The following is a 16,534-nucleotide window of genomic DNA, read 5'->3' on the forward strand; positions in this document are numbered from 1 at the left end:
CTCTCCCATGACTAATGGTGAAGCAACAAGCTGGTATGCCAAGTTTAAGCTCCAGAATTCACTTGATTAAGTACGGATTCTCATAAAATGTCAATAAACTGTGGAAAACACTCAACTTGAGCTCCAAGGACACTTCAGTGACACATAAACAAACCTAGATTATGGCTATCGACTGCAGGTGCCTTAACACTGGTATGTTAAGGCTTCACTTTTGCATTTTACGGACCTCAGCAGTCACACGAGGTTCATTCACGCACACAACAGTGTGGCCCAAAGGATGTCAGAAGCCCCAAACTTCTCAATCAGCCTCGAGTAGACATATGACATTCCCCAACATACTGTCAGATATCAGGTTACATCACTGGCAAACATGCAGTTATCTCACTCTGATTGACTCGCTGCTGCAGAGGAGGCCTGTGAATAAGCATGTGTAATGGGAACAGTCTAATTTTAACTGTATTGTTCCACAGTGAGCAGTGAGACGTGTCTGCCAGGAGGGCATCTGTAACGCTAGTCTGTGTGTACAAGTTCTTTCTGAGATTAATCCACATGCATTGAATGTCAGTCACACAGTTAACAGACCAGACACTTGTCTATAACTCTATATTTGACTATCTGTGACATTAAAAGTGACCTTGTTGACTTTAATCTATCAGTCCAGTCAGTGTTACCTTTTTTGCCTGTCTTCCTGCGCATCCTCATCTTTGGAAACGAGGGCCATGAGTAGTTGAAAGGAGAGTCAGAGTCAGAATCCATGATTTGTAGTCTTCAAGAAACTCTTCATCCAAACAGCTCAATGTGTTTGATAAATAAACGAACAGCGCCTCAGTTTACATCCATTTTTCCCAATGGCTGAACAGACTGCGAAAAGCAGCAGTATTCACTCTCCTTTTTCCAGAGGCTTGCTGTAGACACTCATGACACTTCGGGATTGAGCCAGCATGTTCCCCTCTGTCTCCCCCAGCCACCCCTCCCCCTAAAATCCACCCCTTCCCCCTCCACAACTCTGCACCAACTGTCCCGACAGAGCCGGCACCGAACCCTGTCCTCTCCCTCGGCTTCTTTTCTTTCTTCTTGAGTTTCCTCCCTATCTACTACTTTCCCCTGTTTTATCTGACTGTTCCTCTCAAATCTGTGCCATCCACTTGGTCTCCAAGTTTTTCCTTAGTCCCCCCTCAGTCACTCATCTACCACGCACAGTACGGAGGGAGAGGGGAGAGAGATCAACACATGCTGACAGGAGCAGGGGGAGGAGTATATTGACGGCCGGAAAGAATGACTGAAGGAGGGAGAGAAACAGAAAGAGACAAAGTCAAACATAGGAGTGACTTCAGAACCTACAACGAAGACAAACATGAGGGCAGACAGCTTAGTGGAGGTGAGTCTCAGACATGGGAGAAATCATTAACCCTGTGAGTTCATGATTGCCTCGGAGATATTTCAGGCTGCAGAGCTGAACAGTCCACACACTGAAACCATTCACCCCAAATATGCCTGATGCCACGTCTGAAGAGAGTCCCTCTCGAACGCTCTGTTCTCCCTGTCTCTTTCTCTATATTTTAGCATGTCAAAGACAAGCTGAGGGGGAAAAGGGTTTTGAGCATAAGGGAGGGGGGGGACTGCCAGGTCAGCAGCCTCACCATGGAGACAGCAGTGAGAGCCGCTGCTGTTTTCTTCTTCCATGCCACCCCCCCTGTTTCCTCCTCTTGCCAACTTGCAGGAGTACAGTGCTCCATTTGCAGCAACAAGGATACAAGTACGTTTTGCTGGAGGTGGTAAAAGTGAGAGAATGGGATGGTGAAGGACGTTTAAGAGACAAATCAGACAAAAGCATTCTGGAGAGAGGCCAAACATGGGTTTATAAATGCACATAAATGAAGGAATGTGATAAAGGAAGAGAAAAAGAAAAGGGGATGAGAAGGGTTTTATAGGCAGAATATGTGCAAGAGGAGCTACACTGAGACTATAGAAAGTAGTTTCTGTGAGTGTGCATGGGGAGGGGTGATGGAGGGTGTTGGCACTGTACTAGTGAACATTAATGCTGTCTTTGTGGGGTCTGTGTGAGGTTTAATCCTTTTTTCCGTTCTCCAATTAGATCCCTCAGCCGGGGTTGGAGACTCTTGTTAGCGTTCCTGGCGTTGCGCTCATCGTCTGTTGTCACCCTGCCAAACTATCCATATCATAAATCCCTCCTTTTGCCCTATTACACACACACACAGAGTCACAGACACACACCATTCTCACACTGCTCCACTCTCCTCTCCTTGGGGATCTCAACAAGCTGCTGGAAAACTGCATTCAGCAAAGCCCTGGCAACCCATATTCAGCCACAAACACCCTCTTTTTCACTTCCCCATACCCCTTGCCCCTTTCGAAGTGCTCTTCTCCACTGCATTCTCTCTCCCAAACACACTACTGCACACACACACACAGTCCTCCTTGTCTTCTTCAGCTGTGGAGAGCAGAGCTCCTCAGGATAAAGTGGCCTTTGCTGTTTGTTCACTAAACTCACATTAAAATGCTGACCTGGAAGGGTGGGACCCAGGGAGGAAAGGGTGCATGTGTGTTTGTGTGTCTGTGTGTGTGTGTGTGTGTGTGTGTGTATAGGTATTTGGGTGCAAGTGTGTGTTTAGGGTGGGGTATTTGAATTTTGGGGGCATTAGGAGGGCAGAGGTGGGGGAAAGAGGAGGGGGTCGGAAATGACAGAAGACAAGAAAGAAAACCTTTTTTTCTTTCAAAGTTTGAACTATTATACTTACAATGCAAACTTTATACAACCTGCTGTGGCAATACTGTTTTCATTCCAGCCATGCCAATAAAGTTACAGTAATTCGAAGTGCAGAGAGGAAAGAGCTGACATCAAGAAGACAGTGGGAACATGACAGCTACGCTCAAAATTCCTCATCCCTTCCTGAAGCTCCGGGTACAGAAGTTGTGTCTGTCTATGCGATGACGCATTAGCTGAAGTCGAGTGGTCGTATCGCATGTGATAAAAACAGGACTGGAATCCCGTAACGTGCTTCACTTCTTTGTTAAAAAAATGAAAACCTGCCAGTCACTTGTAAAAATCTGTAATGAAGAACTGAAATTCCTCAAGGGTCAAATAAGCATTGCAATCCTGGAAGAATTTTATGTATAAACCTGAGTCATTTTCAGTCTGAGCTGTTTTTTTTATTCAAACATAGCACTGAGAAGAAACTTGGATCAAACAGGACCAGTGTTATTCATCTGAACCACAAAAAGCATTTGTAGGGATCAGTCGAGGTCACAGGCAGGGAGTCTTCAAAGCTAAAACTAAACAGAAAATATGACGGCCCTTAGCCAGTCAACAAATACACACACTCACAAATACACATATGCATACAGTGTACAAAATCGCTAAACCATATAGCATGGAAAACAACACCAGCCACAGGAAGTTAGGATTGCAAATGTCCAGTGCCAAGTGTTATAAAGCCTGAAGCCTCAGTTTGTAACCACAGCATTCTTACACTGAGGCATCAGTCTGCTCTGCAGCAAGACAGCCAATTATTAACCCGCAGGATGTTCCCAATCGCAAATCCTTCTCTTCCCGTCCAGAGGCAGATCAGAGTGAAAACACCTTCAGCCACCTAGTTAAGATTCATTTCTGTTCCCCTGTCACTGCTGGCAGGAATAAGATGACACATGATTTGCTACGGCAGACTTCTCTGTATGTCGTATTAAAAAGAATCCTTCTCGGTGCCACAATCACTGCAAACACAGAGTGACAAGACTCCAGAAACTCCAGAGAGGGGGGGCGAGACAAGCTGAGGGGCTGAAATGTGATCCTATAGTCCATGGGGATGGTAGACAGCCATAACTGAGGATTAGAGTTGAGTTCCAAGTTCTGTTCAGGAAAGGAAATGTTTCCTGCAGTTGGACTCAATTAAGCTACTTGGATAACTTCTTATAAATGTAACACCACCTAAAACAACAGCAATCGGTTTCAGTCTGGACAAAACATGATCTACAGCTGAGGAACCACAAACACCAACATCAAAACCATATCTAAAAAAAGGCTTCTGAGAAAGTAAGCTTGCTTTGGAGGAAGTTTAAAAATAAAAAATAAAAATCCTTACCAGAGTCAGGCTGTGGTGGATCGTCCTCTTCATCCTCCCCATTCAGACAAAACATCAGCGGCTCCTCGTAGTCCTGAGTGAAGAAACAGGGAACTGTTCACCAAACAACTGTGAGACTTTCTCTTCAGGCTACAAGCATACCACAGAAACTAAGTACAAAAACACAAGTGTTAGGTGTGTTACAGAAAGTAACCATCTGTATCACCTAAAACAAGTCCTATCGGATGACCAGAATCATGTGCACACGCAACACCTCCAAACATGAAACACACACTTGACCATTCACAAAGTCAGCTATTCAGTGGTGCGTGCAAGGTGCCAACTCCAACACCTTGACAATAAAAGTTAAACAATGTGGCACATTGAGGGGCAGCCATGGCCTTTTTTGAACCCTGACCACAGTTTGCCACTGGCTGATGCAGATGTTCAAGGAGACTGAATGTAGCTTTGATAGCTTTAATATTTGAAATAAGATATTTTTTTTGGCCTTTTTCAAGCTTTTCTTTTTTTTTTGACTGAGACAGCTGAAGAGTAACAGGAATGTGGGGAGAGAGAGCGAGATGGGGAACGACATGCAGCAAAGGGCTGCAGGTTGGACCTAGGCTGCTTTTGTTCATGTTTAATCACATAAAGCTCGTTAAACTTCTAAGGAGATTTACAGTATGAGTAAAATATATGACTGTCTACAGCTCACTGCGCATGTACATTTTTATCATAAAAAAATACATTACTGTCCTTAATCAAATACTCACATTTTCCTCTACAGCAGAGGTTCCTCCATTGATATCAGGATACAGTGCTGAAAGAAGAGGAAACGTACTCAGACGTAGCCATACAGCAGCCATTAAACTTCAAAAGAGGCTGAAGTAAGCACAGATGTTTGTCAGTTTTAACGATGTATGTACCATGTAAAGTCTTATTTTTCTTTTCTTTTCATAACCTGGGGAGATTCTTTACTGTGTGGCCTTCATCTCCTTCCTTTTCATTTAACTACCATGTGCATCCCAGATCAAAGGAGGTGGCGTGTATGATTGCTTACCAGAAACAAAGCAGCAACATGAAGAAATTACTGTTCAAGTGTGTTTGATATGAGCCCTGGAGTCACATAAATATATAGAAGCAGGAAATGTAGGGGAAGGAAGTGGCAGTGACCCATAAAGTATGTATTGTGAGAGAAAGTCAGAGAGAAATGCATAAAACAATTTTTAAAAAGGTGAAACTAAGAAAGGAGATTGTGTAAAAATAAAGAACAACCTTATTTTGACAAAAGTCTCAAAGATTTGCCTCAGCATGACGCCATGACACATTCACATAAGTCTGATACAGTGATACACACACAGCAAGAGCAAGAGACAGCAAGAGACAGACAGAGACAGAGGGTAAAAGGATGAAATCTTGTAAAAAAAAAAAGACTGTGACCTTCTAAATCTCATCCTGGTAACTCTAGATTTTTTATTTACAGTTTAACTGCTTGTCTTAGGATAAACAACATATCCATGAAAACACAGACAGAAATAAAAACATAGCACAATTTATGATTGCTGTCATCATCGATTAATTGCACAAAGAAAACGCCCAGAGCCAAAGGTGACATCTTCAAATTGCCAGTTGGTTTTGTTGTTTGCCAACTGTTGTTTGGCAAGAGTTGTTGAATAGATGTTAAATTTGCAATAATATAAAGCAGAGTCTGCTTCCTAGTTTCATCGTCATCATCTCCTCTTTTTCTTTCACACTTGCAATACCTCAAAACCTCACAGGAGGGCAGTCATTGTCTATTCATATTGTAGCCTGACTCAAGCCACAGTATCTCCAACCTGATAAACCACCAGAACAAAAAACAAAACACTAAAACATAAAAGAGAAGAGTTAAGACTGGATGGTTTAGTTTAACCAGGCCTCTAAATCCTGCAAAAAGCCAACAGATTAAGGAGAGCATGATACCATTCTCTGTAGGATCATCCACCAGTTCTTCCTTCTCTAAGATTGTCTCCACATGTTCCCTTCGTAGTGCTTTGATCTGTGGGAGGAAAGGTAATGTTTTGAGAGAGGACGCAGCAGACCAGGGATGGACTGATTCTGACTCCATGCTTATTTAATATGTATATGAAATCACACAATTTTCTACTGGCTGTATTTTTATGTCCCTTTGAGGTTATTTTCAAGGACCCAAGAAACACCTTAATCATTAATTAAATTACAGATTTATCTTAATTCTGTGTTTATGTATCATTACCAGCACGAGACAAAATTGATCACCCAGATTCACCTCTCTGAGGAAGTCATCATCTCTGAGGCGGTCTCTGAGAAGCAGTATGTCGGCATGCCGGCTCTCCTCCGAACTCCACCTCAGGTTTTGACGTACGGTTAGAGTGAGGTTCCCCGTATCATGACAGAACCTTAGCAAGCGGGACCGGTCTGCCCACACCTGGGACAGACCTGCTGGAGGTGTTGCTAGAGGGTTGGGTGGGCTGCAGCACAACAGGTGGTTTAGTTTAATAAGACACACACTCCACTAAAAATCCACTATAGATAATTCTGATAATTCTGATAATGGATGATTTTTAGAATACTGTTTTATCAGAAAAAAGGTGGATAGAAAGACTTTCCAAGCCAGTAAGTAATAAAATATCCAAAAGTACTGTCAGTCAGAGCAGGTGATGACAGGCTGACAGACCTATGATCTGTACTAAAGATTTATGGATCCAGAGTGAGTACAAAACATTCCTGAGTTTGACAGGTAATACTAACAGGTGTTTAACATTTTATCTCTTCATAAAATGTATGTCAACCGGTATATTTACAGTACTTTAGAAATCTAAAGAATGAAAATTATTGTAGGTAATAGCTGGGAAGCACGGTGGTCCAGCTTCTGGGTTTCAAACCTGCAGGCCAGCAGGCAGCTTTCTGTGCAGAGTTTAGATATTGTGGGTCCCACAGCCCAAAGACAGACAAGCAGGTTATGGTCAATTTATGACTCTAAACTGCCCGTAGGTGCTAATGTGAGCATGAATGGTTCCTGTCTGTTCCTGTATGAGTTAGCCTTGTGATTGACTGGCAACCTGTCCAGAGTGTACCCGCCTCCCACCCACTGTCAGCTGGGATTGGCTCCAGCCCTCTGTGACCCTCTAAAAAGGAAAGTTGGGTCCAGCTAACAGATGCATGTGGTAAAGCTGGGTTATTTGTACATTCGAAGGCACTTCAAACCTTACTGTGTGTGGGAAAGCTCCGCACTGATCGCATAATGTTACAGCAAAACAGTGATTCAATTGTTAATGTCTTTTCCTTTAAGTGCCCTATTGGAACTGATAATCTTACTGGGTGAGCAGCTCCAGGAGCTCGGTGTTGCCTGCTGTCCGTGCCAGCTGCAGCGGCGTGACTCCCTCTTCGTTTGGCAGACTGACAGCCATCAGACCCCCTGGCTGACAAAGCAGCAGCTCTGCCAACCAATACAGACCCCATCGCACTGCCAGGTGGAGGGGAGATTCTCTGAGAGTGTGCTCTGGAGATAAGAAAAAAATATATAATAACATAAAAGATCGAACTGCAGAGATAAAGGTAGGCAGTGGGATCTGCCTGAGCTGCTGAATGAAAGAGGGAGTGAGGATAGAAAAAAAAAAACTATGTGAGGAAAATAGGAGGAAACTAACGTGTCAAGAATCTCTTCTCGATATCCACCTTCCCATGATAATTAACCTAAATGTCAATGATTGATTTCTTCTCTTGGACAGCACTAGATCCCTCTGCTCCACTAACCCATTTTAAGGTAATAAAAGCTTCTGAACAAAGTGGCAACAGTTTCTTATTTCTGTGCCTGCCACTCAATGCAGTCCAACAAGATCTGTATCCAGGTAACTGGCTTGTATCAAATAGGCTACAGTCGAGCAACTGGCAAGCTTGGAAATGCAACTGTTGTATTTTTAAAAATGCCGCATGAATTCATCTATAAATAATTTTAAGCTTTGGAAGCTCTTCAAAAGGGAAAAAAGAGACAATGATAATACAAGCTCAATTTAGTGAAACTTTTTTTGACTGTTACCACTGTTCCTGTCTACTCATGTGGTTTTGTTTTAATTGGGATCATGATTTTCGGGACCTCCACCCATAATATTGCAGCATTTGTGACTAATTCATCAGCAGTTTAGACTATTGCTATAATAAGTAACAATTATACAGGCAACTGCAGAAGTGAGTCACATTAACTTGAATAACAATAAGCAGTGTGTGACAGCTTTCACCAAGATCTGACAGTCACCATTTTCAGAGTTTTTTCAAGGTGACACGAGGTAACTTACAGAGGTACAAAGACACCAGACAGATGCCGTCTGAAATGATGCGTCAGTCACAAGCGCTACAAAAAAAATCGTGGTGAATCACAGGGAAAATGCACTCATCAGACGGTCTACACTGACAACACTGAAGATTTATTTTTTGGGATTTTTGTGGGACAGCTAAAGAGGGGCCGGAAGGTAGGGGGAGAGAGGGGGATGCCCTTGCACATAGGGCGCATGCTCTACCAGGTGAGCGACCAGGGCGCCCCAACAACACTGAAATGAAAGAATAAATGGACCTTTTCATGTGACATCATAAACTACTACATATTAGGGTTGATATGGGATCTTTCAAATAGAAACTAAACGGTAAGTTATTTGATTTTATTTAATCAAAAATACCATTTTTGTCCTGTTTTCCTTTGTTTTATAGTGGTCAGTAGAAAGTGTGTGTAGAAAGGAGACATAAGGATGACAGGCGATAGAAGACATTTTTCTTCCACGTACTGTAGTATTGTGCTGATCAAAACTGGTGCAGAAATACTTTTACTGACTTTTACAAGTGATTTAGTTTTCTCTTCAAACTGAGGTTACGTAACAGGAACTGGTGAAACCAAACCCAGATCTAAAAAGGGCCACTTCACTTCTAAAAAATTCAGTTGCTCGATTTTTTCAACAATAGTGTGCATCCAAAAGTCATGGGGCTGCAGGCCTTGTTGAGCTATAAAGACAGATTTCACAAGATAACACTTTTTCCAGCTGAATGTCAAAATTATGATGCTCAATTTTTATAGCTACACTCCAGTCCAGAGAGCACATAATAATTCCAAGAACCAACAAAGTCTCTTGATTTTGTGCCACAATGACGTTTTTCCATTGCCTTTAAAAATGCCCCATAAATAAATGGTAGCCACCAAATTAAAGTTAAGGATTGACCATTTAGTCGCATGCAACATCTGCAATACAGTGATGTCATAAGCAGTGTTATCAAATTAACTGCAGACATTTAGAGGGAGACGCTGCGATGAAACAGACTGCCATAACTATATTAACGCTAAATCTAGTTTGTTATTTATGTAGGTGGTCCTACACAAACACTCGGATCACACAAACAGATAGTGGCATTTAGTAAATATGGTGGTCAGCACACACACACACACACACACACATGAACACACTTGCCGTCAGATTTATTGATCTCTGCCTCGGGCTACTTCCAGATGGAAAGGCTCTATTAACCACATTACATGCTGCTTAATTGGCTTTGATGAATTCAACAGAAGCTCACATGTGACCATGTTCACTTCCGATTTGAGCCGAGTGAGCATGGAAAATGGGAATGATGGCAGAGGAGAAGGGGAGTGAAGGGAAGCAGAGTTGAACAGTTCACCTTCCCTGGAGAGCACCGAGTCCAAGTTTCCACCACAATGCCGAGAGATGAGGTTATAACTGTGACTGACTGATCTTTGCTCACTAACTGCACTTCAGGAATTTTTGTTCATGAACTGACATGTAAATAATAATGTAATAAATCCCTCTATAGACAAACTGTCATTCCTTAACCTTCCTCATCTGTCAGTTTGTCTAAATCTAATGTGATCTTTTAAACATTTTAGAATGCTTCAGAAGTTATGATAATAAAAACCAAATATAATGTGCTTTCAATCAACATATCTGTGCAAAAATGCCCGTTCAGCAAGATACCATAATCCTGCTCTCACCGTCTCCACTTTGGCTTCCCAGTACATTCCAGTTTTGGGGGATATCCAGGTTGGCCATGGCCAGGGCCACACGACGATCCATAGCCCAGCGAGAGCTTTCCTGGCCCAAGTTGAAGAGGCTGCTCAGCTCCTTGTGATCCGTGGAAGTCAGACAATGTCCATGGATTACCAGGTGCTCTGCCAGGTCCTGAGAAGAAAGCATCAGGAATAAGATACAATCTGTGATAACTGGTGCACACTGCACAAAAAACAGTGAAAACTACCAGTGCAACTGAGGTAACATAAGTTTACATCTGTTTGGAGAATCAGGTAAGTGTTTCACTTCACATAAATGTAACAGTGTATGTAATGATTGCATCCTTACTTAATATTACAAACTTTGTCGTGCTAATATGGACATTTTTTTGCACAACATGAAGAATATCTGTACATATGTAACAGATATGTAACATGTAATATCTGTTCTACAAGAATCTGTGTTATTTGTACCTCAGAGATGCACAAACCTGTATGCAGTGTATAGGATCATGCAGTATGTGTCCTTTCCCTACCTGAGCATCATCTTGGACATACTCCAATGAAGCCCCGCCCACCCAGGTGAGGGGTGTGGTTGCAGAGCACAGGTAGGCCTGGACCGAGACCACCTCAGCCAGGTTATGTCCTAAAGAGGGAGGCAATCAAAAAAACAGACTCCACACCAGACAGACACACTATGTATCCTTTATTCTATCTAATTTCCATCCTAATTATACAAAGGCGCTGCCTGCAACTGTATTCTCAAGCAATGAAAATAGAAAAAATGCACAAGTTAAAATCTGCACAGTGAATGATTAAACATCTCAAACCGCTTTTGGGTCTAAAAATATTTACATATGTTGTAAGTAACGAGCTAAAAACGCAAAACCACTGGTATGAGCCTCAAATATATTAAAACCTTATTTTATTATTTCGCTTTTAAAGAAGAAGGAGACCTGGTTTCAATGGTCCAGCTATTGTAGAGAGTGTACAAGTCTGCAGGACTGCCTGCTGTCTGTGTCAGCCTACACAGAGGCTCAGTAATGTTGACATATTGTTTATGGAGCTGTTTCCCTCCTGAGAGGAAGCTGATAAGATTCTGTGTCTTTCCAGACCACTAGTCACAACCTGTGTGTGTGTGTGTGTGTGTGTGTGTGTGTGTGTGTGTGTGTGTGTGAAGATTCAAGTAGTGATATAGCCTACTGTTCCTGAGTATATCACAGACAGGGGTGGAAAACTTGGGATTGTCACGATGTGCAGTTTTTTGTCTGAACTGTCTTTCTAACATAGACATGAAGATTTACATACAGTAGCGCAGCAAAACGGTACACATCATGTAGACATACACATGCACATACCAGGCACTATAAAGCAGAGCATGACATCACTCTGGGCCCTGGTTACATGGACCAATGTGGATCCTTCCAAAACAATGTAGACCTCTGCATCTTCTGGCACCGAGTCTAAACCCTCCAGCAACGCAAATACCTTTGCCTGGCCCTGAGATAAAGAAAGGTGAGAGAGTTTGAGAGGGGAACTAAAGAAGAATATGCTACAGAGCAGCAAATATTTTTATTCCTAAAGATGTTACAGGCTAATTTCAGAGAAAGACTCTTTTTTGATGCAGTGTTCTACATTTCTGTAAAGTACACCAAATCCCTTGACAGCATACCTCTTGAGGGTACAATAAAACATTCCCCCCTCAATAAAAACAGGAATGTCTTAGTGTCTACTGCAAAGACCTGCCCTGATCCCAACAGGCAAGAACACTTTAGACTTCTGATCTGAGGCAGAAGAAGGTGAAATAGGTCAGAATACACACTGATATGATACACTGATATGTACACTGATTGGCAGCCTTTAAAAAATGTGCAGGTCAGATGCGGCATGTTAAATATCACCCTCACTTGACTGTAAATCCTCACTAAGAGGAGCCGATACAGTACCTGAGTTTTGATTCTGGGACCAGAATGATTCTTTTTGATGAAAAAGAGGATGACATACTTAAATGTAGCCGTACGTGAACTTCACCTAAATAAATTAGTAATAAAGATTACCAAATCTAACGAGACATTCATCCCTGCTTTTAATATTTTTTACACGCTGGGCTTCAGGCATATTTTAATTGTTAATAGAAAAAGGATTGAGGACACCCAGCCATAGAAATATGCATTAAAAAAACCCACCAGAGAGAACCACAAAACTACAGAGGTTGGGGAGAACTGGCACAATAGTATCATTTTTTAGGGATATTAGTCACAACAACAGTAACAGCATTTTAAATAGAACCCCCCCACAAAGTATACAGAGAGGCAAGTTGCAAATACAACACTAACATATTATCACCTTATGAAGCTGACATGTTGAACTTGGTAGCAAACAGTTGCCTATTTACACAACCGCAGCAGATGTAAGGAACATTAGCATGCATTTAGAGTCATCCATCTGTTGAATGTAATCCAATATATGCTCTCTTTTTGCTCTGTTTTGGTCTCCTGGGGGAAATATTAGGCTCTTAAGCAGCTAAATGCTTCACTATGTTCACAAGCTAGTCGCTGACGCAGCCAGTCTGCTGTTTGTTGCTGAGAAGGTAGTGTACCATAGGGGTTATAGCAGTTTTTTGGGTTGAAAAGCATGGTTTAGTGGGAGCTGTGAGACTCAACTGAGTTGTAAAAACAAAACAATTATCTTTCTGAGGCTCAAAAGCTTCGCAGAGTTGAGAAACTTCATCAATCTATTACCTATGTCACTATGAGCAACCCCTTTGACTCTAGAAAAGAGTAACCAATTGTTAATATAAAAATACTGATACAGCTTCAAACATTTCTGGGCCCGTGCTCTTTGTTCAGTTATGAACTGTTTTACTGTGGATAAATGACTGCAGTTTCTGTAGATCTACTGCAACTGAGATTGATAGCTGAACTTTTAAATATCAAGACAAAGCATCTGCTTTTAGTTTCAGTCCTTCAGAATGAATGAATAAAATCTTCCATTAGCCTGCTTTTTAGAGCTGCTGCTTTCTACCAACATCCAAAAAGAAATCTATTGTATGAGATATCAATTTGTCTCGATAGACCAGACAGCAATGCAGCCACAAAAAACACTGTGCAGGTTATTCTGGGAAACATATCAAAAGACTGACTGAGGTAGGAGTAGAGGAGACAGGTTGAAGGAAAGAAGGTACAGCAAAAATGTGAATTATAATGTTTAACTTGAAAAACAATGAACATCCCAGATTAGTGTTGGATGCTATAAGAGTTTAAGAGTGAGCACGTTTTTAAAGCAATCTCTCTCTTTCTATTTTTCTCATGAGAGTTTATCTATTAGCCTTGTATCACCTCAGCAGCTGACCTGATTTCTCACACTGTAAAACTAAGAGGCTTCTCTCTTTACTTCTCTCGCCATCTCATAGAGACACTGTGAGTAATACTGCCTCCATGTCTCTCCGTCTCACCTAATCCCACCTTCAGGTTCACACTCCATTTCTTTATCCCTAGTTGTCTATCCAGTGGCAGAGTGGACATGTGGTTCAATGTCTTCACAGCTTCTTTTAGGCCCTCATTAAGACTCCTCACTGTTGTGTGATTGGTCATATGTTGACCACTAATGGTGCTGTGTCCACTGCATTAAATACTGGACATAACACAGGGGGCTACCAAAGGCAGAGAATGAAGGGATAGGAAATTTGAAACTTTAAACAGTTTTGTATTAGGGATATGGTATAGTTTTGTCCTCCATGTTGGAACAGTGGCCCATAAACTTCTGTGTAGGTGCGTGCACATACACCAGAGGATACTTAAGCCTACTTAACTTTTCCTTTTTGTGTAGTTAATGTTTTAGTTTTTTAGTAAAATGTCTCGACAAATATTAGATGGGTAGCCTTAGCTGCATTCTGGTGTAGATATGCTGTAAATAGTGCACAGAGGTTGAATCCGAATGCCTTTGGTAAACCTCTGTCTTTTCATTAGTTTCCAGTTATCTAGTAAAGCATCTCAGCATCTGCTGGCACAACATTTTGTACTGACATTCGTTGTTCCCAGATCCTAATGACTTAAGTGAATCCTTGAATTTCCCTTCTAGTGCTAGGAGTTGTTTAATATGTGGTTTTGAGTGAAATATCTCAACAACCTATTGCATGGATCGTCATGAAACTTTCATGTCCACCTCAGAAAGAAACATAATAACTGGTGTTAACTTTGTGTTCCAGATAGAAAATGTTAGCATGATAAGTAACATGGTTAGCATTACATCAGCATATTAGCATCGTCATTGTGGGCGTCTTTGCATGCTCATGTTAGCATTTTGCTCCAAGCTTCAGAGTTAAAATGAATTCTTCCATAAATGTATTCATTCATCAACTTGTGGACCTCTTTAGAAAACAGGCACAGCATCTGAAGAGAAGGTGTTTCATTACATGAAATGGGCAAGATGCTTCTACATTAAAGGTTGCCTAATCTTAAGTAACCTATAGTAAAAGGAAAAGGGCATTAAACCATGTCAAATTAGAAAGGATTCAATTGACTGAATACAGTGTGAGCAATATACTCCCTCTTTGATCTGCAGAGAATATTTTTTTCTCATTGACTGTGTACATAAGAGTCCAAACTGAAACCAGTGAAACAATATTTGACCTCAGTCCTGTTTGATTAAAGCTTAACCTCACAGACAACAGATTCATTCAAAGGTTTCACACAACCAGAGGCATCACAAATCAAACTGATTGCAAATACAAGTGGAGTACAGTAAAAAACAAAAAAAAAACACACACTTTGAATGAATCACAGAGTTACTGATTTGCTAGTTATACACACAAATGACAGGCTTCTTTTGTCACAGTTGTGCTGATGAATAAGATTATTTTCCTTCTCAGAAACTATGATTCAGTCCTCAAATAAACAGCAAAACCCAGAAATGTTTCATTCAAAGACCAATGAAGTCCTTGTTTGATCAAAGTCCAAAAGAACATCAGTCTCCTGTCATCATGGCACCCTCGTCGACCCTACTGCCAGTCCCATTTTTAAAAAATCATACATGGAGTAACTTGTGTACTGTATGTATGAACAAAATACAGTTGTATCCTTTCAGCTGTGGCATTTGATTCATTTTCATTGAACATAATATTCGGTCATGAGTACAAAACCTCTGCCAGACTTTTGTTTTTTGTAAATGAGGCTGCTGATCTCTCACTGTGTTTCAAACTCAATTTGTAGAGATTTTCCAGACGGATAAGTAACTCTTGAAATTCATTAGAGAAGCTGGCCTCAAACTTGACTGTGAACTGGAGCACATACTCACATACAGAGGCACTTTCCTCCTGCTCAGCTCCATCTGCACGGTGACTGCAGGCAAACATGGACATTAAACAGACAGTTAAGAAACAAAAGGGAAAGTCTCAGTGTAGCCATGTGACTCCTCATTACATCTTTGGTTGTTTTGGTTATTCCGCTTGCTCCACTGATCCTGAAGAGATTATCAAACCATATCTGTGCCAAACATCGGAGACAGGATCATCTTTTGATCTCAAGTATGTGAATAATGATTTTAATGATTTGACTTTCTACCTCGCTGTGTGTATTAGAGACAGTACCAGAACACCAAATATGCCCAAACCTGATATGCATGCAGTGTGTGTGCATGTGTGTGTGTCTCTGTGTGTTAAAGTAATCGATTGAGTTTGAGAGCTGCAGGGTTCAGATCTGTTCTTTATCAGTGGTCACTTTCCTAAACTGGACACAACAGCCATAAATCCAGAAACTCATCATATATTTATATAATTTATATATTTAATAACTACCAAATGTTACACTGAGCAAAGGCAAAGCATGAACAAACCCATTGCTCATCATATTATTGACACTATATTGCATATTAATTATTAAACACCACAAACACAAGAGTCTGACGTTTATGTGGCTTTTCCAAATGACTGAATTCAAATTATAATTTCATGTTGACCTATTTAGCTGCAGGATAAATTTGAGGCTTTTAACAGTGCCACATTTCTCCATTGTAAACAGACATTTTAGCAAAGCTTGGAAAACATCATTGGAAACGGACACGCTGAAGAAAGTCAGCAGCTAGTAGAAAGGGCTATTTAACATTATTCGTGCACCTACCTTGACAGGAGTCCAAACTCCCGACAGAAGAAGGCTGACAGTCGGCTTACATTCAGCGCACACACAAAAAGAAACACCTAACTCATCCTCCTACAGCTAACTGCTAATTCAAGTGTCGGTGTTAAAGCTACAAGTTGAGAGAAATGGCGTTCAGTCGGTGCAGCTGCTTTTCCAGTCTGAGCTGCAGCCTCCACTGACACAGCATCCTCCTTTCTGTCAGTGTTGATGCTGTCTGTCTTCCGTCTGGTGAAATGCAAATTCCTCCTTATGTGTGTGAAAGTTAACTGTTTCTTTGAGGTTACAGCGACCTCTAA

The 16,534-nt window shown here is 41.3% G+C and overlaps 1 protein-coding gene across 8 annotated transcripts in view; it reads right to left on the reverse strand.

Annotated features, from left to right (window-relative positions):
* LOC104922999 (rho guanine nucleotide exchange factor 28-like) overlaps positions 1–16,509 on the reverse strand; it is a 37,470-nt gene extending 20,961 nt beyond the window's left edge. For 3 of the 8 annotated variants that reach the window (XM_019264507.2, XM_027277551.1, XM_027277546.1), the window contains exons 1-10: positions 16,221–16,505; positions 15,400–15,443; positions 11,463–11,604; positions 10,641–10,750; positions 10,090–10,276; positions 7,416–7,599; positions 6,367–6,568; positions 6,042–6,117; positions 4,853–4,899; positions 4,101–4,173 (exon numbers count right to left, since the gene is read on the reverse strand). In XM_019264507.2, the coding sequence (XP_019120052.1) occupies positions 4,101–4,173; positions 4,853–4,899; positions 6,042–6,117; positions 6,367–6,568; positions 7,416–7,599; positions 10,090–10,276; positions 10,641–10,750; positions 11,463–11,604; positions 15,400–15,432 (1,054 nt within the window). In that variant the 5' untranslated portion in view covers positions 15,433–15,443; positions 16,221–16,505. Of the gene's footprint in view, positions 1–671; positions 949–4,100; positions 4,174–4,852; positions 4,900–6,041; positions 6,118–6,366; positions 6,569–7,415; positions 7,600–10,089; positions 10,277–10,640; positions 10,751–11,462; positions 11,605–15,399; positions 15,444–16,220 lie in introns of those variants that run through there. The other 5 variants (XM_027277550.1, XM_027277549.1, XM_027277548.1 and 2 more) reach the window with 5 other exon arrangements.
* Positions 16,510–16,534: the final 25 nt, after the last annotated feature.

This window comes from Larimichthys crocea, chromosome III (assembly GCF_000972845.2).
Source record: "Larimichthys crocea isolate SSNF chromosome III, L_crocea_2.0, whole genome shotgun sequence".
Lineage (NCBI taxonomy): Eukaryota > Metazoa > Chordata > Actinopteri > Sciaenidae > Larimichthys > Larimichthys crocea.